Raw genomic sequence first — 26,521 nt, forward strand, 5'->3', positions numbered from 1 at the left:
CCCAACCCCAACCCACCAATTTTCCCCTGCAACCGCTGCAATCGTGTCTGCCTGTCCCGCATCGGACTTGTCAGCCACAAATGAGCCTGCAGCTGACGTGGACTTTTTACCCCCTCCATAAATCTTCGTCCGCGAAGCCAAGCCAAAGAAAGAAATCTAAGACACATTGATGTATTGCAATAGAATATATTACTTTGACAGTACCATGATTACACAGAAAATTTGAACTGATTGCATGGCATTACATATTCTAAAGTCTATTTTGAAATTTAAAAAAAACACATGTCAACAGAGAGATGGAAGAGTAGGAACTAAAACTGATCTACTGCACAGTTTAATTTCATGAACATTGTAGAGAATTTACAGCAAGGATCAAACTAATTATTTCAGTAACAGGCGCTCCTTGCCATTTCCTGCTTGTTCTGTTGATTATGAGTTTTGTTCAGCTGAGCCAAAAGTCCACAGATAAGAGGGTTCGGAGTAGGAAATTAATTTGCCCACTCCCAGCACCATAGTGTTGTATCCTCCACAGTACAGGTTTTTTTTTAAATAAAACTGCATTTGTGCACGACAGCATTTAATTATTACAGCAATAAACGATCCCTCAATCATCTGAAATATGTTTAGAAAAAAAAAGTAACAGCATTTTGAAACTGCAGTTTAAAAGGCATTTCCTGATTTTTCTAAAATTCTCTGGACAATGAAGATTTTGCTTCCTGAACCCCTTTGGGTGTATTTTATGGATTGTGGGGTGGTGATCATGAAAACCACCTTCAAACTTTCATATCACGTAGCTTTTTTTTTTAGACACAACCTATTTTTGTGAGTTCCTGTTGTATTTTTAATCTACTTCATGAAGTGCAGCCTGTCATTGAAAATTAATTTTCTGCATTCGTAAGTCTTCCCCGCTGATCTTGAAACAGTCGGTGATGAGTACAGTAAAAGGTTTCACCAGGACATTGTGACCATGCAGAAGTGGTACCAGGGCAACTGGAATCCACCAATGCTGGCCGACTAATGTTGAACGCTAACACAAGAGGCATCAGATGCTGAGTACAAATGAAAATCAGCTGAAAAACATTTTTAGATCAATTGAAATAATGCAACGTGCCAGCATCATTATGCTAAATTCAATCAAAGTTAATTTAATGTTTCTCCAACTTCCTACATGATACAGCAAATCTGAAATTATCTTTGTGTTCAGCTTGAAGTTGCCCTTTTTATTTTCAGGAAGCAAACCTTTTAAAAATGTGTTGTCCAGTATTGTGGATATATTCATTTATCAGAGATTCAAAATCTAAATAACCTCAACAGAAGAGGCTACAGATACTGTAATCTGGAATAAGAAAAATAAAGACATCGGAGTTCTTCTTTCTGTGCTGGCAAAAGTGTAAGTCAATGCTTCAGGTCAAGATGCTGCATCAGGTCTGAAAGGGAGGAGGAAAGGTTGCCAATATATAGCAACAGGAGGGAGGGGTGAGAACAGAGCTGTTGGGTGATGAGTAGAACCTGATTGGGGGAGTGGAGGGAGAGAAATGATGGTAACTGGGGACAGGAATGGAAAGGTGAATAAAAGAAGAAAACTGAGTCGATATGTGTGTGGGAGAACACTGGAGTTGGGGAGGTGACCTGAAATCAAAAAATTCAACATTCACAGCATTGGAGTGTTGGTTAGCCAAGAAGTACGTGAGATGATGTTCTTCCAGTTTGCATTTGGCATCCTCATGGAAATGGGGAAAGTGGAGGTTAGGCAGGTCCGACTGAAAACGGACAGGAGAGTTTAAAAAGTGACATGAGCTGGAAGCTCGAGGTGATCATCGCAGAAGAACTGCAGGAGCTTCACAGACACACACCAAGTCTAAGCTTGGTTTCTTCATTGTAGAGCAGGCCACATCAAAAGCATCAAATACAGGAGGCCAGGTTGGAAGATACACACGAGTCCCTCAGGAGGTTCTCTACAGGGAGAAGTGGGGAAGGAGGACATGTGACTGGTGGTGGAACCATGTTCGATCCAAGTATTTATTTATTTCCAGTAGGACAGACACAAGAAAGAAACACATCTATTTGATTCTTTACAATAATGGTGTGGGGGTGCAGTTCATGAGGTAGGTAATGGGCTAAGGTCATCTCCCAGGCATCCACAAATGCCACATTGATGCCTGTGAACATTTTTCTCATCACTACATCATGCTGGTACGAGAACCAGTCACTGTTGTAGAGACTGACTTCTCCTGGATGGGCCTGGACATTAGCCGTCTTCATTACAACCACGGTATCTGGATTCCTGCCCAACAGCTGTGAAATGGATCTCCGTATGTTCTGTAACCTCCGGATATACACTTCTACGGGGAAAGTGCTGAAGTGCGACCATAAGGTGATGCCTATAACTGTGTCTTTTCCTCCTTTAATTCCATCCAGTTCATTTGAAATGTACCGCAGGTCCTGGCTTGATAGGGCGTTGAATCGGATTGGTGGTCCATGAGCACGATATTCCACAATTATGTTATTTACTGTGTCAACAGCAAGGTGAGGACCGATCTTCTCAAAGTTGCCAAGATCTAATTTCTTGAGACCTAAAACAGAAACAGTAACATGCTTTGACGTGGCAGTGATCTTGCTGACATGAAAACATAAGAAATAGGAGCAGGAGCTGGCTATCCAGCTCATCGAGCTTGCTCCACCAACTCATGGGCTCATCTCCTCCTACCTGTCTTTTTTTTTTCCTCCCATAATCCTCTAATTTGCCTACTTTGTAAAAAAAAAATCTATCCAACCTTGTCATAAATATATTTACTGAGGTGACCTCCACTGCTTCAATGGGCAGAAAGTTCCACAGATTCACCACCCTCTGAGGAAAGCAGTTCTTCCTCATCTCCGTCCTAAATCTACAACCCTGGCCAGTCCCCTCATTCTAAACAGGTGTGAAACTGGAGAAGTGCATCCCACACCAAAAAACAAAGCAGCGGGAGTCAGAGCCATCAGCCGGCCAATCAAATGATAGAACTTGCAGTAAGTATGGAGTGACATAGTTGAGAAAAAGCAAACCCAGCAAACAGATACAGACTGTCTAATTTCTCCTTTCAACTCAGGACCTCCAATCCAGGCAACATCCTCGTTTATAGTTTCTTTCCTCTGGTTCTGGTGACCAGAACTACACACACTCCTTTCAAATTGCCGCGCTAAACTCACATCCCACTTTAAGTATTCCCTATGCCATGGGTGCTTTGTGATTAGTAAGGGATTGATTAAGGTGGGATGTGAGGGGGAAGGTTAAGATCCACTACTCAAGACCCAATTGTTATTGAAATATTTTTCATGAGAAAAATTGTCATTGGCCCATTTCCTTTGGAGTTATGAAACCGTGCACATAATGAGTCAATGAAGTACGATTAAAACAGTGGTTTTCAAACTTTTTCTTTCCACCCACATACCACCTTAACCAACCCCTTACTAATCACAGAGCACCAATGGCATAGGGAATACTTAAAGTGGGATGTGAGTTTAGTTGGGAGGGGGGCAGTTTGAAAACTACTGCTAAATCTTTGAGGTTGGGGTTGAGAAGTAGAGGCAAGCTGTGGTGATTAGAAATGCTAATGGGCTTGGTACAACTTGGTTACATTAAATCAGTCACCATAAAATAAATGTTAGTTTCCTCTCCAGCTGAGTATTTTGTTGTTTTTAATTTTGCTATGAGCCTGGTTGTTGAACATGAAGGCCATGGATCGTTGGTCAGTGACTAGGGTGAATCGTCTATCTGCTAGATAATGCCACCAGTGTCTAATAGCTTCGACAATTGCCTGAGTCTCATTCTCAACTGAGGAATGTCGTATTTCAGGGCCATGCAGGGTGCAGGAGTAGAAGGCTTGATTTAAGGAAGCAGCCAGGGCAAAATCTGAGGTGTTGCTTTCCACTTGGAATGGCTTAGATTCGTTGAATGGAGGCTCTGACAATGTCTTGCTTGATATTACTGAAAGCAGCAAGCGCTTGTTCTGAGAGGGGGAAAGAGAGCATTTTGATAAGAGGTTGTGCTTTGTCAGCGTAGTGAGGTACTCACTGGGCATAGTATGAGAAAAATCCTAGACATCTTCCAAGGGCTGAGTTGTAGGGACTGGTAGTTCCACGAGAGGGAGCATCAGGTCATGATTTGGGCTGGTCGCACCATTTTCGACCACATAGCGCAGGATGGACAATTTAGTTGCACAAAAAATGCACTTTTGTTCATTGTATGTGAGGTTTAGGTTCTGGGCAACTTTGAGAAATTTCTCAAGATTAGCATTATGGTCCTGTAAGTTGTGACTGCATATTGTGACATTATCTAAGTGGGGATAGGTGGTTCTTTCTTTGGCTTGGCTTCGCGGACGAAGATTTATGGAGGGGGTAAAAAGTCCACGTCAGCTGCAGGCTCGTTTGTGGCTGACCAGTCCGATGCGGGACAGGCAGACACGATTGCAGCGGTTGCAAGGGAAAATTGGTTGGTTGGGGTTGGGTGTTGGGTTTTTCCTCCTTTGCCTTTTGTCAGTGAGGTGGGCTCTGCGGTCTTCTTCAAAGGAGGCTGCTGCCCGCCAAACTGTGAGGCGCCAAGATGCACGGTTTGAGGCGTTATCAGCCCACTGGCGGTGGTCAATGTGGCAGGCACCAAGAGATTTCTTTAGGCAGTCCTTGTACCTTTTCTTTGGTGCACCTCTGTCACGGTGGCCAGTGGAGAGCTCGCCATATAATACGATCTTGGGAAGGCGATGGTCCTCCATTCTGGAGACGTGACCCATCCAGCGCAGCTGGATCTTCAGCAGCGTGGACTCGATGCTGTCGACCTCTGCCATCTCGAGTACCTCGACGTTAGGGGTGTGAGCGCTCCAATGGATGTTGAGGATGGAGCGGAGACAACACTGGTGGAAGCGTTCTAGGAGCCGTAGGTGGTGCCGGTAGAGGACCCATGATTCGGAGCCGAACAGGAGTGTGGGTATGACAACGGCTCTGTATACGCTTATCTTTGTGAGGTTTTTCAGTTGGTTGTTTTTCCAGACTCTTTTGTGTAGTCTTCCAAAGGCGCTATTTGCCTTGGCGAGTCTGTTGTCTATCTCATTGTCGATCCTTGCATCTGATGAAATGGTGCAGCCGAGATAGGTAAACTGGTTGACCGTTTTGAGTTTTGTGTGCCCGATGGAGATGTGGGGGGGCTGGTAGTCATGGTGGGGAGCTGGCTGATGGAGGACCTCAGTTTTCTTCAGGCTGACTTCCAGGCCAAACATTTTGGCAGTTTCCGCAAAGCAGGACGTCAAGCGCTGAAGAGCTGGCTCTGAGTGGTTAGGTTATTGTCATCCACCATGTGGTCCATCTCTCTCTGGAATACAGGGACTCCGATAGTGACCCCAAAAGGGACACGGAGAAACTGATGCAGCCTATCATCAGCTTTGAAAGCCGTATAAATACGGTCACTGTCATGAATGGGCAGCTGGTGATAGGCAGATTTCAGGTCTATGTTGGAGAAAGCCTTGTCGTGGGCTATTTTGTTCATCATGTCATTTATTCTTGGTAAGGGATAAGCATCCAATTGAATGAATTTGTCAGTAGTTTGACTATTATCGACAACCATCTGATTCTTTGTCCCTTGTTTTACTACTACGCCTTGACCATGCCAGGGGCTGATGCTGGGTTCAATAACACCTTCCTGCAGTCGTCGTTGTACTTCTGATTTGATGAATGACCTGTCAGCAGTAGAGTAGCGCCAGCTCTTGGTTGCTGTGGGTCTGCAATCGGGTCTGAGGTTGGTGAATAGTCGCGACAGGGACATCTCAGCATCGAGAGGCTGCAGGAGGGTTGTCTGTTGACCAGAGGCGGGTGGGGTCCATTGTAAGCTAGGGTTATGCATTCATGCTGGCACTGGAAATCCAGCCCTAAGAGCACAGGGGCAAAGAGATTGGGTAGGACGAGCAAACGTAGATCTTTATATTCAGTGCCCTTGATCGACAGGTCGGCAAGACAGTAGCCATGTACCTCTGCAGTGTGGGATCTAGAGGCTAAGCGAATTTTACGGTCAGTGTTTTCCTCTTCGAGAGCGCAGAAGGCAGCCACACGAGGCTGGATAAAACTCTCGGTCGAACAGGCAGTTCATAGGGTGTCCATTTACTTCTATATTCAGCATGAAACGGGTTAAATCATGGCTATCTGCCTGATTTAGCTCCAGTGAGGCCAGTGTTGTCAGAGTAGCATCATCCTATTCTTCATGTTGTTCGTCTCCAGGGGGCGCTGTCCAGCTTGGCTAGCACAAAGCATTGTGAGCTGGCAGGAGATTTTTGAGCTAAGCAGGCAGTTTCCGCTCTTCCCCAGAGATAAGAGCAGCAGTTTCGGTAGTCCTTTCAGAGAGCCCGCTGTAGACCTTTCCGTAGTGACCCCTCTTGCTGCATTTAACATGCACAGGCAGATTAGCTCGTCCACAGAGTAGCATTTCAGCTGATTTCATGGAGACACAGCCACGATGGCCAATGGCCGAGACTTGAGTGTCTGGCTATTCGGGTGGTTCAGCGGACTATTGAGTAGGGGCATGTGGGCATGACTCAGCAGCCGGTTCAGGCGAGTAGATATCCCCCCCCCTTCTAAATGCAAGGTCCAGTGACTCGGCGATTCTTATAACTTGATTTAAATCCCGCTCACCTGTCTCTAGCAGCCACTGTCTCACATAGTTTGATTTCATTCCAGAGACCAACGAGTTCAGGACCAGTAATATCAACAAATTCTTTTGCAGTCTCCACTCTCCTTAAGCACACTCTCGCCAGGTCACGAAGGGTCAGGATAAAACACAGGATTCTGTTGACACCGTGGTTAAGTGAAAAAACACACAAATCCTGGAGAAACTCAGCAGGTCAAACGGTGTCTTTATGTAGCAAAGGTAAAGATACATCACTAACGTTTCGGGCTTGTGGTCAGGATAAAGTCACTGATCCATCCCCCGGCTGCTGCTTGTGTGTAGCCAGTAAGTGTTTGGCAAGCACTTCATTCCGCTGGCCCACATATTTTGAGCAGCAATAGCAGCCAAATAAGTCTCTTTGTCTCTTATCAGAACTTAGGCCTTGCTGCCCATCTGGGACAGAAGTAGGAGTAGCTTCTGCTCATCATCCACTATCCCAGCCACATTTAGAAATGCTTCCGGGACCCGCAGCCAATGCTCAAAGAGAGTCGCAGCCTCCGGGGCTTGTGGGTCGAGCTCGAGCCCGAACAGTTTCATAATTTACTCCATCCTTACCAGAGGTCGAGGTTTGGGCGCAGGCCTCTGTCCCGGCGGTGCGGGAGGCTGCACTGGCTGTGGGGCTTGAAAATGCGACGGTGCTGCAGCCTCCAGCGGAGTTAGAGGTTGTTGAAACCCCGGTCAGTTAGCCCATGCTCCTCTGACTGCTCCATTGTCTTCATCCCCCGACTCCTATTTTTGGATCGGCACTGCTTTTGAAGTCATCTCAAACAAACTTTGCTAATAAAATTAAACCGCAGTCAATAACTCATGAGACAGGAGTTTTGCGAATAACATAGGCTCTTATTAGCAAGAACATGGCAGTGTTGGCCACCTATGAGGCTAGTCCCAATCTGAGCTGAGAGCAGTGGACAGGACATTTATGTGCAAGCAAGGTGGCTACTTCCCCCTAGTCAGTGTATAGCGCCGGTCGTCCATACAAGTTAGCAGCGAGCAAATACATTCTTCATACAAGCATACAATACCAAGGATCACATCAGTGTCCATAGGAGGTAAAGGTAACATTGACTTCTCCGGTTTTCGTTAAACCCCTTCCCCTTCTTCTTTCCCTGTAGCCTTTCCCCAAGCTCTGTCTCTCTCCCCACCCCCACCCCCTTTCCCTCCATCTCCTTTCTCAGAGCCAAAATCATTCCTCACCTTTCCTCATCGTATCCAATTAACCCGTTTTGTTGGTCTGGACTCCTCCTCCTCCCATTCTTCAGCCTTTATTCTGACACCTTCCTGTTTGTTTATACCTTGAAGAAAGGCTTAGGCCCAAAACGTCGGTAATACATCTTTACCTCCTACGGACGCTGTGAGACTGGCTGAGTTCCTCCAGCATTTCTATTTACATCAAAACGGGTAATTTTTTTATGCTAAAGGTATTTAGCATAAAAAATACATTTATCCATTCATGGAAAGGCATTTTTTGAGAAATCAAACCTTTCCATCTATTTCATAATCTATTTTATTCCATAATTCAATCAAATGTTTAAAAATAGGTGTATTTCTACTTCCTATTAACAATTTTGAATTTCATTTGTAAATAATGTCCTGCATACTGTTTTCTCCTATTTTACTCAATTCTATTTTAACCCATTAATAAATTTAAATTGAGCTGCTTTATAATAATTCTTAAAATGGGGAAGTTGCAAACCTCCCAATTCAAACTTTCAGGTCAATTTCTTTCCCCAAAGACACTCTAGCCATCTTTCCTTTCCATAAAAAACTTCCTAATACTCAAATGTACATCCTTTTAAAATTTTTGAGGAATCCAAGAGGGAATTGACTGAAAAAGATATTGAACCCTTGGAAAAATATCCATCTTTATACCATTCACTCTACCTACTAGAGTTATGGACAAATTATTCCACCTGTTCAAATCTTTATTTTTATTAAGGTAAATAATTCAATTTATATAAATTATTTCAATCATTATCAATCTTAATCCCCAAATATTTAATTCTATCCTCTGACCACTTAAATCGAGGTATTTGATAACATTTCAAAAATGTTTTATTCCAATGGCATTTAGTGTAGCCTTGTCCTTTCAGGCAAAAGGAGGGAGGGGTAGAAAAGCACTGGCATCAGAACACTGAAGGATATAAAAAGAAAGAAGTTACTTATTTGTGCAAATCCGAATCTCGTCTTAGACTGGGGGGTTGTGACAAGTGCTGAGAAGCAGTGTTCACAGATTGCCACAAGAGAAAGGCAGAGAGAAGGCAGCTCGACACCTGGGGTTCTCACCGCAATTTGAACAAGTGATTGATGAATATCTTAACGAAGTATTTTATAAATAGTTATCACAAAAAAGTAGATTTTAAAAATCTTTAACTCGTGACTCATTATTTGTGAATATTTCTTGTTGCTGAACCAAAGATCAGGAACGAATTCTAAAATACTTTATTACCGATGCCAGAACTTGGCAAAGAGCATCACACTCTCCCCAGCCGACATCTGGAAAAAGCAGCTTGTGATCCATATCACAAGTCAAGAAATTAAGAATTAAAAATTTTTTTTTATGATTTAATTAATTTTTGAAGTATTTTGCAGTAAATGAAGTGTCTTGAAAGGCTGTGGTTGAACCATATCCGCTCCTGTCTGAGCGGTGACACAGTTCCAGTTCGCCTATTGTAACAACAGGTCTATGGCAGATGCCATCTCTCTGGCTCTACTCAAAACCCTGGATCATCCGGACAGGATACATTTTAACAGGTATAGTTCGACATTTAACTCCATCATCCCCTCAAAACTGATCAGTGAATTCCAAGACCTGGGATTCAACACCCCACTGTGTAATTGGATCATGGATTTCCACACCTCCAGACCACAATCAGTGAAGACTGGTGAGAACATCTCCACAATCTCCATCAGTATTGGAGCACCACAGGGCTGCATTCTTAGCCCCCTGCTCTATTCACTTTACACCTACGACTGTGTGGCTTGGTACAAGAATAGTACCATCTACTAATATGCCAACGATAGCATGCTAGTGGGTTGTATAAAGGAAGGGGATGAGTCAGCGTACAGGAGGGAGATTGAAAACTTGGCTGAATGGTCACCAACAACAACCTTGCACTCAATGTCACCAGAACTAAGGAGCTGATTGTTGACTTCTGGAAAGGAAAGCCAGAGGTTTACAGTCTGATGATTGTTGGGGGATCAGAGGTGGAGACAGTGAGCAAGTTTAAGTTCTTTAGAGTCACTATCTCGGAGGATCTTTCCTGGACCCAATACATTAATGGCACTGTGAAGAAAGCTCATCAGCACATCTACTTTCTCAGGTGTTTGCGAAGAAACCCTGACAAATTTCTACACAGGGGTCGTTGGAAGTGTGCTGACCGGCTGCATCACTGTCTGGTGTGGGGAGACAAATAACCCCCGAGTATAAAGCCCTTCAAAAGGTAGTGGACGCAGCCCAGGACATCACGGGCAAAACCCTCCCCACTATCGAGAACATCGACGGGGAGCGCTACCGTCGGAGAGCAGCAGCAATCATCAAGGATCCACAGCACCCAGCACACATTTTGTTCTCACTGCTGCCATCAGGAAAGAGGTATCAGTGCCACAAGACTCTCACTACCAGATTCAGGAACAACTGCTACCCCTCCACCATCAGACTCCTCAACAACCTCAATCAGGGACTGATTTAAGGACTCCTACTTGTGCACTTTATTGATTTTTAAAAATTCTCTCAGCATTGCACAATTTGCTTACATTCATTATTTGTTTACAGTTTTTTTATTTGTGTATATGTATACGCTGTGTACAATTTTATTTGCACAATAAATGGTAATTCTGCCTCACCCGCAGAAGAAAGAATCTCAGGGTTGTATGTGATGTCATATATGCACTCTGTCAATGCATCTGAAATCTGAATTCTTCCCCCCCCCACCACCCACCACCGTACAATTTCCATAAGAAAATTTTGTTTGTTATCTCAAATTTTTGGGTTGTGATTTATGAGTTCTGTCAGGCCAGGGAAAATTTAGGTTATCAACACAGCTGTAACACAGAGATCAACTGTAGAGTAAAGCTCTAAAAACTGTCTACTTAGGGATCCCCATCATTTCAGCATCTGACTCACTGAATGCAATTCCCTTTCAACTCTCTGAGGCCAGGCTCCTGTGCAACCTTAAAACTTAACAGCTTCACTGTCTACTCCATGACAAGAAAAGAAAAATCAAATTTAAAGCACATTTGAATATTAGTAAGAATAACCTCCAATAATTTGGAAAATCTGCCAGCACCCAAGTCCCAATCATACAGGATTTACAGAGTTTTAATGCAATAGGGCAATTTTTTCCTCTCAGAAGAATGCAAGTCTTTGAAAGTTCCTCAAAAATGGTGAAGTTGAGAAAATTTAAGGCATTTTATGGAATTTTAGATATATTATTGAGAAACAAGTGGGTGTGAGGCTACTCCAGTGATCAGGACTCCAGAGTTCAGGTCACAATGAGATCAAACATAATCGGATAGAATGAAAGTGCAGGTTGAGGAGCCAAATCTTGCTCTTAATTCACCTACGTGCATGTTTAAAACAGAATGCTTCAGGGTCTCGAGAGATCACATGGCAGCAATTTTCTATGCTTTCCTTGAGCTTTTAAATGTCCAACAATCCACCTGTCTTTTTGAACACATGATTTACTTTATATAAAATGCAATAAATAGTTTATGGACAAACAGAAAGACAATTAAAGCTAACCTGGTAAAAAATTTGTCAAATATTCAAACCACTGACGTATAGTGGAGTCCCCGAATAAGTACACCTTTTTCCTGTGAAGACAGCGTTCAATATTTGCAGGAGTGTTGAATCGATGAATATTGCAGGTCAGTGGCATCCACTGGTCTTTGTAATAGTAGCCAGATGGTGATGGCATTGCCTTTCCCCGGACACATTCTTGGGAAACTCCAACTGTTTAAAAAAAAAATCAATTTTTTTTTTGCATCAAAGGTGATGCAAGATTCAGACCTTTTCATAGCTAAGGCATTAATGACTAGAAACCTGTTTTCTCCACTTTATTATGTACATAAATATTGCTATTATTATAGACTTAACCCCATAACACAGAACATAGAACAGAACAGTACAGGGTCTTCAGCCCACATACTGAACATTAATTCACCTGCTGCTTTGGTTGTAACAGGAGCAGTATGATTTTCATTCAGCAGTAATCTACCACTCAGCAAATAGGACAGGGCTTCAGTCTTTGCAACAAGGCAGCAACAATGGTTGCAGAAGTGAGGCACACACAAGACTCTAGTCTGCGAGGGAGCTCCTGTAACAGGGGTTTTCTTCTCCAAGTGGCAATCTTCGGAGATTGGAGCAATGCTGAAACAAATATCACGACCTCAGCAGATATCGAGGTATGCTCAAGAACCATTATTACGCACAGCTCCTTAACACTGCGAGACACAAGCACCCAAGATTCTCATTTACCCTTCCACAATCACTTCTTCTCGGCTAAACACGCTTTCTCACCCAGCCTGGGAGGATGTCAACAATAAATAACAGCACAATTGTCATTATGTTAGCCACCATTCTTGAATACACCCATTCAAGGTCTAACTCAATGACTAATCGAGACCCAAATCTGTCTGGTATGAGCATCAAAATGCTTAATTCACCCAAGTGCAAAGAAATTTATCAGTTAGTGTGCTGTTCCATTCCCACTACATGATGACCACAGCTTAAATATGCATCTCTTCTGTCCTACCAACATATTGGTTCTGAGGAGTGTCCCTCCTAACAACAGTCCATGAATACAGGGAAGAGAGGGGAAATGGGAGGAGAAGGAAGTAATGGAAGGAGAGGGGTTGGATGGGGATGATGAACATCTCCTGCTGCTTCGGGGGCATCAAACATACCAAGGGCCTGTCCCACCTTGGACACACTCTCTTCTCCCTCCTCCTGTCCAGAGATTCCAGAGTAGGAAATCATGCACCAGGCTTAACCCTTTGGACTCTGGCCATTTTTAAACTTTTCACAATAAATAATCTGGACTGGTTCCATGGATAAACAACTGTATGAACACCAATATGAACCAACTGTTCCCAGAAAACATGGACACCGAGTCCAAAGGGTTAAAGAAAGTTTCATTCTCCTCAGCTATGAATGAAACTCAGAGCAGTGGTCTTATGCTGCCCTTGTTATGTTTTAAGAGTCTTTTCATTGCAACTCTTATATTACTGTACTGCTGTTCTTCTACTTTGTACCCCTGTATGAATGTTAGAAATTACTTGTTTGACTGTTCACAGAACAACTCTTCTCACAGCAGCAGATATAATGTGACCGTAAACTTGAACCACTCACTGCAAAGGAAGAGCAACCTATGTTAGACTGTCAATTGGCATGGGATGTGAAACAAGTTGGTCCAGCAGGATAGCTGAGGAACCCAATGAGTGGCTCACCACAGTGTTGTGGGAGAGGACAATCCACCTATCTGTTCTGCTTTGGAACATTGCAAAGGGCCAAAACCAAGAAACTTTATTGGCAAGGCTGATATTGTCGCATTGCCAGACTTGCTAGAGCGTAACCAGGAGATGACCAAGGGTGTGATGTAGTCCATTTCCTTCTCCTCCCAGGAGTCCCGTAGAGCAGCTCATCCATTCTGGAAATGATATCCAATTTTCTGCAAGGCCTCAATGACAATCCCCTCATCAAACTGCTCTCAGCTCTGCAAAAGGCCCTTACTTGTTTCTTCAATGTCTTTCTGCCATTAGAAAGACTCATCGATCCCAGGAGAGCTACGGCCTCAGCTACTAGGGGAGCAGTCAGAAAGCTAAAGGTATACGGTTGCATGGGGAGATCCAACAAATGCACTTCTCCCTCGATACAAAGTCCAGGTCAGGCACATGGGCTGTTTTTGATGGAGAGCCTTCCTAATTCAGCCACTGGCTGAAGACAACACCAGAATAGGAATAGGTGGAACCCCCTTCCACTCTGGATTTGCAGATCCAGATTGGATCCAAGATTTAATCTCATCAGGGTTGAGGCTCTCCACTCTTCCCTGCATTGTGTCACCCAAGGGAGACCATTCTTAATGTGTAACCAACATCAGATGTCATCTAGACATTTACAAGACTCTTAAACAGGCAAATGAATGCAAGAGAATTAGAGGGTTATGGCTGTGAGGTAGGGTAGGTTTAGTTTAGTTTGTTGAGTAGGTTTAGATAGGTCAAGGGCCAAAGGACCTGCACTGTGCTGAAATGTTTGGTATTCTTAACTATCTGATGATGGACCACATGGTTCCCAAAGTGGGGTGGAGGAAGACAACTCAGATTTGGAGAACACACATCCATGTAGATCTGGAGCTGATTACATGGATAACGAAAGGAAAGCCTATAAAAAGGTTGGAATGTAGTAGAATCTGGACTGCTGGAGGCCTGAGACTGTAGTTCTAATTGCTGTGCTGCACTGAAGTGAAATGAAAATCATTTCAATTTAAAAGAACATTTGACAACTCCAATAATTTTAATCAAGAACATATCCCATCTTACCTGCATGAGGTGAAGGCTTTACTGTTATATAATCTATGACATTGGGCAATATGGGCTTCTTAATGTTGGATCCCCTGAAAATGAAACACAGTGTTCCTTAAATCACTGCCAATGTAATAAAAATTAAATATTCCAAGAGTATTTTCACAAGCCCAAGTCAACTTACTCAAATTAAGCTCATGCTTTATATATCTAAACATTACCCTAAACGTAGCCACAGAGGTACTGATGGGAAGGAGTTTCCGCAGATGGCCTGTGGAAATGAACTGCTGGGAATCATGTTTGTTTATTTCAGGAAGCTATCAGCTCAACAGATTCTGTGTCAATGGGAAGGCTCCTTGTTGGGCAGACGAGTGTGATACAGAAAGTGGTGGAGAGATCACAGGGAAGGGGATGGAAAGTCCAAAGCTGGTAGTTTGAGAAACAAGCTTTGATGGGCCTGGAGGGATCCTTTCTGCTAGGCTTAATCATAAAGGACCCATCACCACCTCTTCCCTTTAAGAAAGAAAGTACAGAAGCCTGAAGCCCAGCACCTCCAAGTTCAAGAACAAATTTTAAAAGAACTTTCTCTTACTATTCTGGTCAGGATCTGGGATCACAAAAAAGACCTGTCTGGTCTATTGAAGCACTGTTCTTTTTCTTGCACAATGAATATTTATCTATCGATCCTTTATATTAAACACTTTCTGTACTGGGGTAATTTATTGTTGTTGGTGTATCTTATCTACCCATTTGAATTTCAGTGCAAATGTACATTGCACCTGTGTACAATGCAATAAACTTGTTATCATCGTTCCATCATTCATTCACTCCATCATTATCATCTTCCTCCTCGTTCCATCATCCTCTTTGTTCCATCATTCACCGTTCCATCATCGTCGCTCCATTATCATCATCGTTCCATCATTCACCATTCCATCATCATCATCGCTCCATCATCATTCCATCATTCACCGCTCCATTATCATCATCGTTCCATCATTCACCGCTCCATTATCATCATCGTTCCATCATTCACCGCTCCATTATCATCATCATTCCATCATTCACCGCTCCATTATCATCATTGCTCCATTATCATCATCGTTCCATCATTCACTGCTCCATTATCATCATCGCTCCATTATCATCATCGTTCCATCATTCATCGCTCCATTATCATCATCGTTCCATCATTCATCGCTCCATTATCATCATCGTTCCATCATTCACCGCTCCATTATCATCATCGTTCCATCATTCACCGCTCCATTATCATCATCGTTCCATCATTCACCGCTCTATTATCATCATCGTTCCATCATTCACTGCTCCATTATCATCATCGCTCCATTATCATCATCGTTCCATCATTCACTGCTCCATTATCATCATCGCTCCATTATCATCATCGTTCCATCATTCACCGCTCCATGATCATCATCGTTCCATCATTCACTGCTCCATTATCATCATCGCTCCATTATCATCATCATCGTTCCATCATTCACTGCTCCATTATCATCATCGCTCCATTATCATCATCGTTCCATCATTCACTGCTCCATTATCATCATCGCTCCATTATCATCATCGTTCCATCATTCACCGCTCCATTATCATCATCGTTCCATCATTCACCGCTCTATTATCATCATCGTTCCATCATTCACTGCTCCATTATCATCATCGCTCCATTATCATCATCGTTCCATCATTCACTGCTCCATTATCATCATCGCTCCATTATCATCATCGTTCCATCATTCACCGCTCCATGATCATCATCGTTCCATCATTCACTGCTCCATTGTCATCATCGCTCCATTATCATCATCATCGTTCCATCATTCACTGCTCCATTATCATCATCGCTCCATTATCATCATCGTTCCATCATTCACTGCTCCATTATCATCATCGCTCAATTATCATCATCATTCCATCATTCACCGCTCCATGATCATCATCGTTCCATCATTCACTGCTCCATGATCATCATCGCTCCATTATCATCATCGTTCCATCATTCATCGCTCCATTATCATCATCGTTCCATCATTCATTCACTCCATCATTATCATCGCTCCAGCATTCATTGCTCCATCATTCATCGCTCCATTATCATCGTTCCATCATTCATTCACTCCATCATTATCATCTTCCTCCTCGTTCCATCATCCTCTTTGTTCCATCGTTCACCGTTCCATCATTATCATCGTTCCATCATTCATTCGCTCCATTATTCGTCATCATCATTGCTTCATCATCTTTATCATCACTGGGAGGTTTGTCCCAATATTTGATCCTACCAGAACTTAGCCCAGGATATGAATGGAGATGAAATATGAATAAAAGTGATGACAAACCTTTTGAAGTAAAAAGCCTCATCTCCATTCAAAAGGTCTTTCACATATACTCCTTTTGCATGGGTGATGCGGGAAGAGCAGGGAAGTTTCTCTGGTTTGTAACAGAACCAGGGCTCACCAGTCCTGATATCAGTGAAGTTACAGAGTGGCTTTGTTGGAGACAAGTAAAGATTGCATGTGGTAGTGTCTGAGGTAGTCCCAAGTCTGAAGGCACTTTTAAAGTTCACTCTATCAGGCCGTTCCTTGCATAGTCTCCCAAGTACTTGGATCGCTTCACTGGGATGAACCAGGGAAACAGACACTTGGACTTTCCCTGGCCAGGATAAAGTAAAATTTATATAGTAAAATCCATTTTGGTTGTCCACAACTGTTCCTACTGAACCAGCTTTTAACTCTGGAGTGTGGATCCGTGCTTGGAAGTAGTCACCCCCATATTGTTTTGGGTTTCCTTCAAAATCGTACATGCGCAGCATCACTTGTAATTGATCTCCAACGTAGAAAGTCTTCCTAAAATTTAAAATAACAAAGCGTGAATGCGATGGGTCACTGCTTTTCTGAATTGGCACAGTGAGGTTGGGAGGCTTTGGCCATTCAATCATTCTCATCAGGGCTGTTCCCTCCAATCGTTCTTCAGGGCTGAAGTTGTGTTTTTGATAGCCATACTGCATCAGCTTATACATCCAATCAATTTTCTGCATTCCCAAATCTTGCTCTGTTGTGGAATAAATCTTTGGACGAGGGTATCTGCTTGACTGAGAGCTTGATGCAGAAATTGAATTCAACTGTAGAGAGAAAATATTAATGAATCAATTTTCCTTTTCCATCATAATCACTATTTCCCCCAATGTACCTATCATCTAGTCAAAATAATAACAGAATGGCTCTCATGGGACTAAAAGGAGTGAAATCAGCACATGAAACTCCTGACTAAAAAGTTTCAAATCATTTAATGAGGCTATTAGACAGTTCCTCAAGATTATCATGCATATGTACCATACAGATACAGAATTCCATGCAAGTGGTACAAGTAGACAGGCTGGTCAAGGTGGTGTTCGGCAAATTTGCCTTCAGCCAGAGCAGGTCCAGTGACATCATGTTACAATCATGCAGGATGTTGATGGGACTCTGGAATTCCATAGACTTCTCTTCTCAAAGAAACAGTGGCGGCTTCTTCATTAAATACATTTTGGACATGTTAGATTTTTGAATAGTTAATGGTTATGGGGAAAAGTCAGGTAGGTGGAGCTGAGTTCACGGCCAAATCATCCACAATCTTATTAAAAGACAAAGCGATCCAAGTACTTGGGAGACTATGTCAAATGGCCTTCTCCTGCACCTAGCTCTTGTATTCTTATTCTACTGTAACTGCCCTGGAGTATTGTGTGCAGGCTTGGTTACCCAGCTTTGGGAACAACACTGTTAAGATGGAAACAATTGACAAGATTGTTGCCAGGACTGGTAGCCTTAAATTACAAGGAGAGGTTGAATGGATTGGGACTTTTCTCCCTGAAGTATAGGAGGTCAAGGGTGGACCTTGTAGAGGTTTATAAAATCGTGAAGAACACATATGAGGCAAATAGTTATAGACTTCCCCACCACCCCCAAAGATTTGGGAATCTAAAAATTGAGGACAGAGATTTAATGAGAGAGGAAAGATTTAAAAGAGTCTGGAGGGGTACCTTCTTCACACAGAGGGTGATGGGGAGATGGAACAAGATGCCAGAGGAAGTGGTAGAAGCAAAGACAATAATTATGTTCAAAAGGCATTGGACAGACAGATACTAGATGTTGAGGGATATGGGCCAAATACTGACAAAGCGACTAGCTTAGTCAGCAGAGACAGCACGGTTGACAGGCCCATTTCATCGTTTGCAAAATCCCAGATTACAAGTCAAATTAGTCTCATCATATCCATGTTAGTGAGGAAAAATTGGATGATTAATCAGCACTCCCTTTCCTGAACTCCTTTCATTAGACAATATACTTTATAGGACAGAAGGAGACCACTTGCCCCATCCTTCCGACGGCAACTGAAAACATACCTTGGTCTAATCTCACTTCCCACTAATGGACACAGACCCAGAGCTCCTCCCTAATGCTTGTAACAATCAGTTTAAATGTTTACTTCATGATTACTGACTGGTTTCCCTGCTACCGAAAGCAGATCACTTTTATTTATATAGATTTCTCATTATTTTGAGCAACTCAATTAAATTCTCTGTCAAAAGGGAACAACCATAGTCTGGGCGGTCTTTCATAAATTCTCCCACCTTGGTAAAATCATTTATGTGCACCCTCTCTAGTGCTGTGTCAACTTCCTGCAATGTGGTAATCAGGACAGAACTCTACTCCAGTTATAGCCTTCTAATGAAAAATATGAAATCGACAAGATTCTGAGAGACATAGCCAGCCCTTTTCTCTAAGGGCAGGAATATCAAACACCAGGGAGTGTACAAAGTGAAGGGAGGAATGTTGATTAATTTAAATTTAGACATATAGCACGGTAACAGGATATTTCGGCCCATGAGTCCGTGCCGCCCAATTTAAACCCAATTAACCTGCACCCCCAGTACGTTTCGAATGGTGGGAGGAAACTGGAGCCCCCAGGGAAAACTCACACAGACACAGGGAGAAAGTACAAACTCCTTACATCACCGCAGGATTCAAACCCCGGTCCTGATCACTGGTGCTGCAAAGGCCAATGTGCCACCTATCGGGGGAAGTTTTTTTTTAATATAGAGTTGTGGGTGCCTGGAATGCCTTGCCAGGGGTAGTGGTGGTGGAGGCTGAAACACTGGGGGCATTTAAGAGACTCTTAGACACATAGTTAAATGAAAAATAGAGGGTTAAAGTCAAAAGGGTTTACTATTTTTCACTAGGAATATATAGGTCAGCACAACATTGAGGGCCAAAGGGCCTGTACTGTGCAGTTGTGATCTATGTTCTAAGCCATCACATAATGAAACATCAATTTTTTTTTAAATTACCAGAATATGCAACTTCTTGGTAAAGAGCAGAGGCAGCATTTCAGAAGTCAGGAAATGTTCACCATTCGTCTCACCTTTACTTTCGGAAAGCTTACATACACCAGACACCCCATCACCAGGGCAAGTATCATGACGCGGGGATGTCGTAGGCAGAAGGCAAGTGTTATTTGCCTTGCAGCTTGATCCATATTGGAAGGTTGCTCTGCTCCAAATGCACAATCAATCCATTTATCATCATTTCTCTGTAAATCTGCAAGTGAATGGTAATTAATGCTTTTAGACTTAACAAATCATTGAATGCATTTGGACCCAATTCAATCCCAATGAGCATTTTGTCTGCAAAAGACCTGGAGAAACAAAATTACAACAGTCATACACATGAAAACAATAGTGTCAGGGGCAAGACCAGTCATGTTAAAGGAGCTGAAGTGCCAGTTGATGAAGTAGACAAAGATGATGGGGTCAAACAATAATCAGGGCTTTTATTAGCCGAAACTCATGGTATAATAATGAAAGACAACAGATGCATATACAGTTATATCCAAGGGGAGTGTCCTTAACAGTAGAGATAATACACGGCCAATGTTAGTACAGCAAGGCTCGCCAGAGGGGAGACAGGCAGCTTGGCAGACATTCACCACAGTCTCCCCCCGGCAGAAGAAGGGTTAAAATCAAAAGGACAACTGCTAGGAAAGACTGAAGCAAGCGATACATGGATACCATGTTTGGCCTTGAGATAATCTAACAGCCAAAATACGCCAGTATCTAGCAAGCAATTGAAATATAATGAGATGTTTTATGAATATGTCAGCCTATCAGGTTGTTTACGAATTCTGGTGCTTTGTCTCAAAACAGGTGGCTCCTTTGCAACCTTGGGAACTGGTACAGGTCCTGGGTCAGTCGTGTGGGAAGGACGGACTTCCGGACCCGCTCCAGAATTGCCAGCGTGAGGCAGTGGAGCCTCAGCATGGCCATCTGAAGGCTGACTAGGGGTCACAGGCTGGAGGGGGGGGGGGGGGGGGGGGGCCTTTTATTCTGCTAATAAAATTGAAGGGCCAGTTGATGAAGTAGACAAAGACGATGTGGTCAGACAATAATCATGGCTTTTATTAGCAGAAACTCATGGTACAATATTTCTGGTGCATACACAGTTATGCCCAAGGGGAGTGTCCTTAACAGTAGATAAAATGCACGGCCAATGTTAGTACAGCAAGGCTCGCCAGAGGGGGGACAGGCAGCTTGGCGGACGTTCACCACTGGAGCCAATGGTAGTTTTAGTCAAAATCCCCCCGCAGGGTCTGAGCCCAAGATGGCGGCACCTATAATCAGAACCAGTTATGAGGGGTTGCAAACTCCAGGGAAGCAGAGGACTAGCACAGGGCACCAGGGAATGGGGGGCCCAACCCTGTCTGAGAAGAAGCAGAGGAGATGAACCATGGAACAGTGACTCGGGTGGCAGACCAGTGAGGGGCTCTGCAGCTGAATGACCCACATACGTGGCGAGCTGCTGGTGGCTTAAGGCGAGGAAACCATGCAGGCAGCTGGCAGCTGGGGTCAAGGGACTTGCGCCAACTCGAAACTTGCTGGAGGGGTACCAGGTAATGGAGCCATGATGCGAGAGGATGTTGAGGGTGCAGAAAGGTTCCTGATCACATCAGGGTTCTGGTCTGGAGCTTGGGTTGCTGATGGCCATAAATTGAATCTTGACTCTTAAACCAGCCCTGTAGCCCAAAGAGGATTGTGCTGCTCCAGAAGATTTAATCAAAATCTATAGGTTGATTTGGGGACATTTAAGGACTTGCATTTTGCTCATTATTTATTTATAACTGTATATTTATGACTACATCAGCATTTGCAGTTTGTTTACAGTTCTCTCTCTCTTGGAGTACAGTTCACAGCCTGACCTGCAGAAAAAAGATCTCAGGGTTGTATGTGATGTCATGTATGTACTGTCAATAAATTGGAACATTGACTATATAATTGTATTATAGAACCCTCTTTAATGGCAGAGAATTGGCACATGCGCACACAAGAGAGTGCGATACTGGATCTCCTAATCGAGAATGAGACAGGACTGAATGGTAGTAGGTGTAGAACACTTTGGGTCCAGTGATCATAATACCAATTGTTACATGTTATTTATGGAGAAGTGTAGGTCTGGTCCTTGGGTTGAGATTCTAAATTGGAGGAAGGCCAATTATGAGGAAATGAGAAAGGATCTAGAAAGCTTGGGTTGGAACAGTTGTTTTCTGGCAACGATATGCTTGGCTAGTGGAAATTCTGAGAGTACAGAGAGAGCAGTAGATGTTCCTGTCATGATTAACGCCAATGTTAACAGGCATAGGGAACCTTGGTTTTTGAAGGATATTGAGGAGCAGGTCAATAATAAGTATAGCAGATATAGACAACAAGGAGCACACAAGGTAATGAGGAGTATAAAAATGCAAGAAAAACTGAAGAAGGAAATCAGGAAGGCTAAAAGAAGACATGAAGTTGCTTTGGCAGACAAGGTGAAAGAAAATCTTAAGGGATTCTACAGCAAAAGGTCCCCTTGGAGATCAGAGGGGTCAGATTTGTAAGGAGCTACTATGTAAAGAAATTGGGGAGATCTTAAATGTGTTTTTTTTGCACCTGTATTTACTCAGGAGAGTGATCCGGCATCTAGAGAAGTGAGGCAAACAAGCAGTGAGGTCATACAACCTATACAGATTAAAGAGGAGGAGGCACTTGCTGTCTTAAAGCAAATAAGAGTCCACAGGGTCTGATAAGATTTCAGACCTTGAGGGAGGTTAGTGTAGTCATTGAAGGGGGCCTGGCAGAAATATTTAAAACATGCTTAACTACGTGTAAGGTGCCAGAGGATTGGAGGAGAGCTAATGTTGTTCTGTTGTTTATAAAAGGCTCCAAGAATAATTCAGGAAATTATAGGCTGGTAAGTTATTGGAATGTATTCCAAGAGATCAGTTATATACAAGCATTTGGATAGACAAGGACTGATTAGGGACAGTCAACATGACATTGTGCGTGGTAGGTTGTGTTTAACTAACCTTATAAACTTTTCCCGAGGAGGTTACCAGGAAAGTTGATGAGGTAAGGCCACGGACAGGGTCCTGCCTGGTAGGATGGTCAAAAAGATTCAGTTGTTTGATATTCAGGATGAGGTAGTAAATTGAATTAGACATTGGTTTTGTGGGACAAGCCAAAGAGGGGCAGTGGATGATTGCCCATCTAACTGGAGAACTGTAATTCAGAAATCAGTGCTGGGTCCATTTTTTGTTTGTCATCTACATCAACGATTTGGATAAAATGTGATAAATTGGATCAGCAAGTTTGCACATGACATAAAAATTGAAGGTGCAGCGGACAGCAAGGAAAGCTTTCAAAGCTTGTAGTGGGATCTGGACCAGCTGGAAAAAAATGGGCTGAAAAATGTCAGATGGAATTTAATACGGACAAGTGTGAGGTGTAGCACTTTGGGAGGGCAAAGCAGGGTGGGACATACACAGCAAACAATAGGGCATGGAGAGAGCAGTAGAAGAGAGGGATATGGGAATACAGATCCATAATTCCCTACAAGTTGCATCACAAGAGGATCAGGTTGTAAAGAGAGCTTTGGGCACATTGGCCTTCATAAATCAAAGTACTGAGTATAGGAGTAACCTCATCCTTGACAATTGACTCCAACATCTTCCCAACCACTGATGTCAGGCTAACCAGCTTATAATTTCCTCCCTCCCTTCTTGAATAGTGGAGTGACATTTGCAATTTTCCAGTCCTCCAGAACCACGCCAGAATCTATTGATTCCTGCAAGATCATTACTTATGCGTCCAGCTACTTCTTTCAGAACCCAAATGTGCAATCCATCTGGTCCAGGAGCCTTATCTGCTCTAAGACCATTCAGCTTTCTGAGCACCTTCTCCCTTTTAATAGTAACTGCCCTCACTTCCCTTTCCCGATCCCTTTTGACATCTAGCACACGGCTAACATCTCCACAGTGAAGAGTGTAACAAATGTGGCAGATTATGTTGTGTTTGTATTGTGTATTGATATGTTTTGGGGAGATAAGTTGGGGCGGGTTTTTTTTGGTGTAGGTCACATACAAACACTTTAAAACAGATCTTATTTAAAATGCTGGAGCTCTGCTCATGCTAGACAGTCCGACACCAAGAGCCTTTGCAAAAACGTTGGAGAGGGCCCAAGAGACTTCACTAATGGATTGTTGTTTACAAAAAGGCAACAGATGAAAGAACTCATCCGAGCTGCAGACTGTCTTCAGTAGAACTTGCTGTTCTAAGAGGGTCATATGGATTTGCAAGCAGAGAGGGAGTCAAAGAAGCTTTCTTGCTGAGAGAGAAAGAGAGAGTGGGAGATCAGTTCTGCAGTTTTACAGTCAGCAGCAGCAGCTGGGACTGGAACAGGACAAGCTGGCAAGCTCGTGGAAAACCCCATTTGGAAGACAGGTTGTGAGTGCTTAGTTCAGCCTGGCCAAAGTCCTTGTGGTTCTTGCAAGAGGAGAGAACTGGCTGCCTGATGTTTCACTTGAAATAAGTGAAACTAAAAGGAACTCTGTGGTGACCACAAAGAAAGAGTTTATCATCTGGAAAACCCTGATGGGGTGAGTTTCTTCGGCAAGACACTGAAGTGGCCGATTAAAAGGAATCATTTGTGGGTGCCCAGCGAACAACAAATCTCTCTCTTCCTGAGTGGTAACTATTTACCTTTCAGGCACCATAGCCTGCAACCAGTGAACTTGGAGGAATGAGAAGTGAACTTTTCTGAATTTACATAGACGTGCACTTAGAATTAGAAGGGGGTTAAGTTAGGTTAGTTAATAGTAATAAGTTAATGTGCGATCCTGTATTCATGTTTAAAGATAATTAAGAAGCAACTCATGTTTAAGTAACCATTTGTCTTGGTGAATATTTATTGCTGCTGGGTTTATGGGTCCTCTGGGCTCGTAACAGAAAATACTCATTTAGCTCTTCTGCCCCCTCTTTATCCTCCCATTATTATTTTCTCAGCATCATTATCTACCCTCACCTCTTTTTCACCCTTTATGCACACCTAAAACCAAGAAAGTAAGGGGGAAGAGGGCAAAGAAGCTTGTTTACAAAAGCAAATGAACACTGCTGGTTTTCATGTGAGCAAGGAAACTGCATTTCCATCCGGCTTTTGTCCGACCACATCTGAAGTACTGTGGACAATTTTGGACTCTTTTTTTTAAAAAAAGAAAGAAGGATTTACTTTTCAATAAAGGGGATTCGTCAGGACAAGGGCGTTTGAGTCCATTGGGACTGCATCCTCTAAACCAGTTACCAATGAAAGATCTCGTGCTCCAATTCTTTATCTAGGGCTCGATAAGGTGGGCCATTCACTCTATCCCTGTCGTTCTGCCCCATTTCCTGAACCCTGAACGGACAAATCTAGAATCAGAGAGGCGAGTTTCATGAACAATACTGCGGCAAAGATAAAACGACAAGTAAACATGATTGCAGCAAGTTACATTTCAGGCGGATGCTTGCAAAGGGAAGTCCGTTTTGTTAATTTAGCACCAGAATGAGACGTCTGGAAAGTAGCCAGTAATGAGGAACAGTGTAACGGAATGAAATGTGGGTGCAGCAATGAACAAATGCCTTGGCCAGGGTAGAGATAAACAACACTTACTTCACATCAACCAGAGGTGCACTGAGGAGGGTTTGCAGGATCGGAAGTCCATCAGGACCCATACCATGGCAGTCCACCGAGTGTATCGGCTTTTTGCCTGTTATCCGGCTTTGTGCCTGTAATCCGGCTGTAATTTTGCCTGTAATCCGGCTTTTGATTTTTTTCTACCCCATTCTTTTGGGGGGATCGAAGGTGGGATTCAGCTCGCTTCTGACACCGCCAAGACAATGACGAGGAGGCGTCCCCCCGCCCCCGCCAAGATCAGCAGCCCTCCACCAATCAGCGTGCGGCGATCCCAGAGGTGAGCCAATCGGGCCGGAGAAAGGCGGGCCCTTCGAACCGCGGGATGATTGGCGGGCCGATGTTGCCAATGCGGTCTTTCCGCCAAAAACTGCCACACCACGTCGATGCGCCCCCTCCGTGGCGGGACGGGGGGGGCGACCACCAGAGGGGTGATCGAGCGCGGGGGGGGGGGGAACGGAGAAGGGGACTGCTCGCCGCGCCCCCCCCCGCCGCCGGGAGCGCGCGCCACTGTTCATCCCTTCCACGAGCGCTGAACTGGCCCGACCTCGAGTTTCCCAAATGCCCTTTGGGCTTCGAGGTCAGGCTGGAGATGCCGCCTGGAGAAACGACCGAGTTTGGAGGGAAGGGATGGTGCAGATGGTAGAAAGTCAAGGTGAAACCACCAGGTGTCTCAATCTTGAGGCACAAGTAGCAGAATTGGGCGTTTGGCAGGTCAAAGTGGGCATGGAAGGGAGTAGCAATAGGTCAAAGTTTGGGACATTTAAATTGGAGCACCCTACTGCCAGGCTCAGGCAGGATACCCATGATGGGGATCAGGAAATTGAGCCAATAGGGCAGAAGGACAGGGATAGAGTGAATTGCCCATTAACTTCTCAAGATAGTCAAGAGAAAACCCAAGATGCTGGAGCAAATCAGAATGGAGGGGAAAGGGACTGTAGATGCTTCAAGACAAACCCCTTCATCAAGGCAGCGGTATGATGGATGGCTTTCTCTCGACACTTAATGGTATAAAGTGCGCAGAGAGAAATCTTAAAATGTTTTGGGTCAATTCAGAACAGGGAGACGGTGAGAAGAGGGAGAGAGTCGGTTTGAAGTGGTGAGGTAGGGGAGTGGGAAGAGAAGCAGGAGTTAACAGGGAAAGAGGGGGGGGGAGGTTGAAGGGCAGGTGATGGAGGAATGGTTGGAGATGGTGACAGAGGCTGGGACGTGATGTGAAGACAATAAAAGGCTGCGACTGTTTAAAAAGTCGGCGGCGTACTCATGAAAGACGAGAAAT

General features: G+C 43.7%; 1 protein-coding gene across 2 annotated transcripts; it reads right to left on the reverse strand.

Moving 5' to 3' along the window:
* Positions 1-170: 170 nt before the first annotated feature.
* Positions 171-25,482, reverse strand: LOC138738430 (NXPE family member 3-like). 2 transcript variants are annotated; one of them, XM_069888629.1, is made up of 7 exons: positions 25,222-25,482; positions 22,604-22,670; positions 19,631-19,806; positions 16,570-17,351; positions 14,222-14,295; positions 11,427-11,636; positions 171-2,573 (listed from the first exon to the last, which is right to left on the reverse strand). In XM_069888629.1, the coding sequence occupies exons 3-7, from the start codon at positions 19,742-19,744 to the stop codon at positions 2,020-2,022; spliced, it is 1,734 nt and encodes a 577-aa protein (XP_069744730.1). In that variant the 5' UTR covers positions 19,745-19,806; positions 22,604-22,670; positions 25,222-25,482; the 3' UTR covers positions 171-2,019. The 2 variants fall into 2 exon arrangements, with proteins under 2 accessions (XP_069744730.1, XP_069744729.1); XM_069888628.1 differs by lacking the exon at positions 22,604-22,670.
* Between the last annotated feature and the right edge of the window lie 1,039 nt (positions 25,483-26,521).

This window comes from Narcine bancroftii, chromosome 7 (assembly GCF_036971445.1).
Source record: "Narcine bancroftii isolate sNarBan1 chromosome 7, sNarBan1.hap1, whole genome shotgun sequence".
Taxonomy (NCBI): domain Eukaryota; kingdom Metazoa; phylum Chordata; class Chondrichthyes; order Torpediniformes; family Narcinidae; genus Narcine; species Narcine bancroftii.

Coding starts and splice junctions, on each gene's coding strand:
- LOC138738430 (XM_069888628.1), bottom strand. CDS start 19,744: ATGGATCAAGCTGCAAGGCAAATAACACTTGCCTTCTGCCTACGACAT. Junction 11,637..14,221: donor AAAGCCTTCACCTCATGCAG/GTAAGATGGGAT, acceptor TTTTTTAAACAG/TTGGAGTTTCCCAAGAATGT. Junction 2,574..11,426: donor TTTGACAAATTTTTTACCAG/GTTAGCTTTAAT, acceptor TTTCTGTTTTAG/GTCTCAAGAAATTAGATCTT.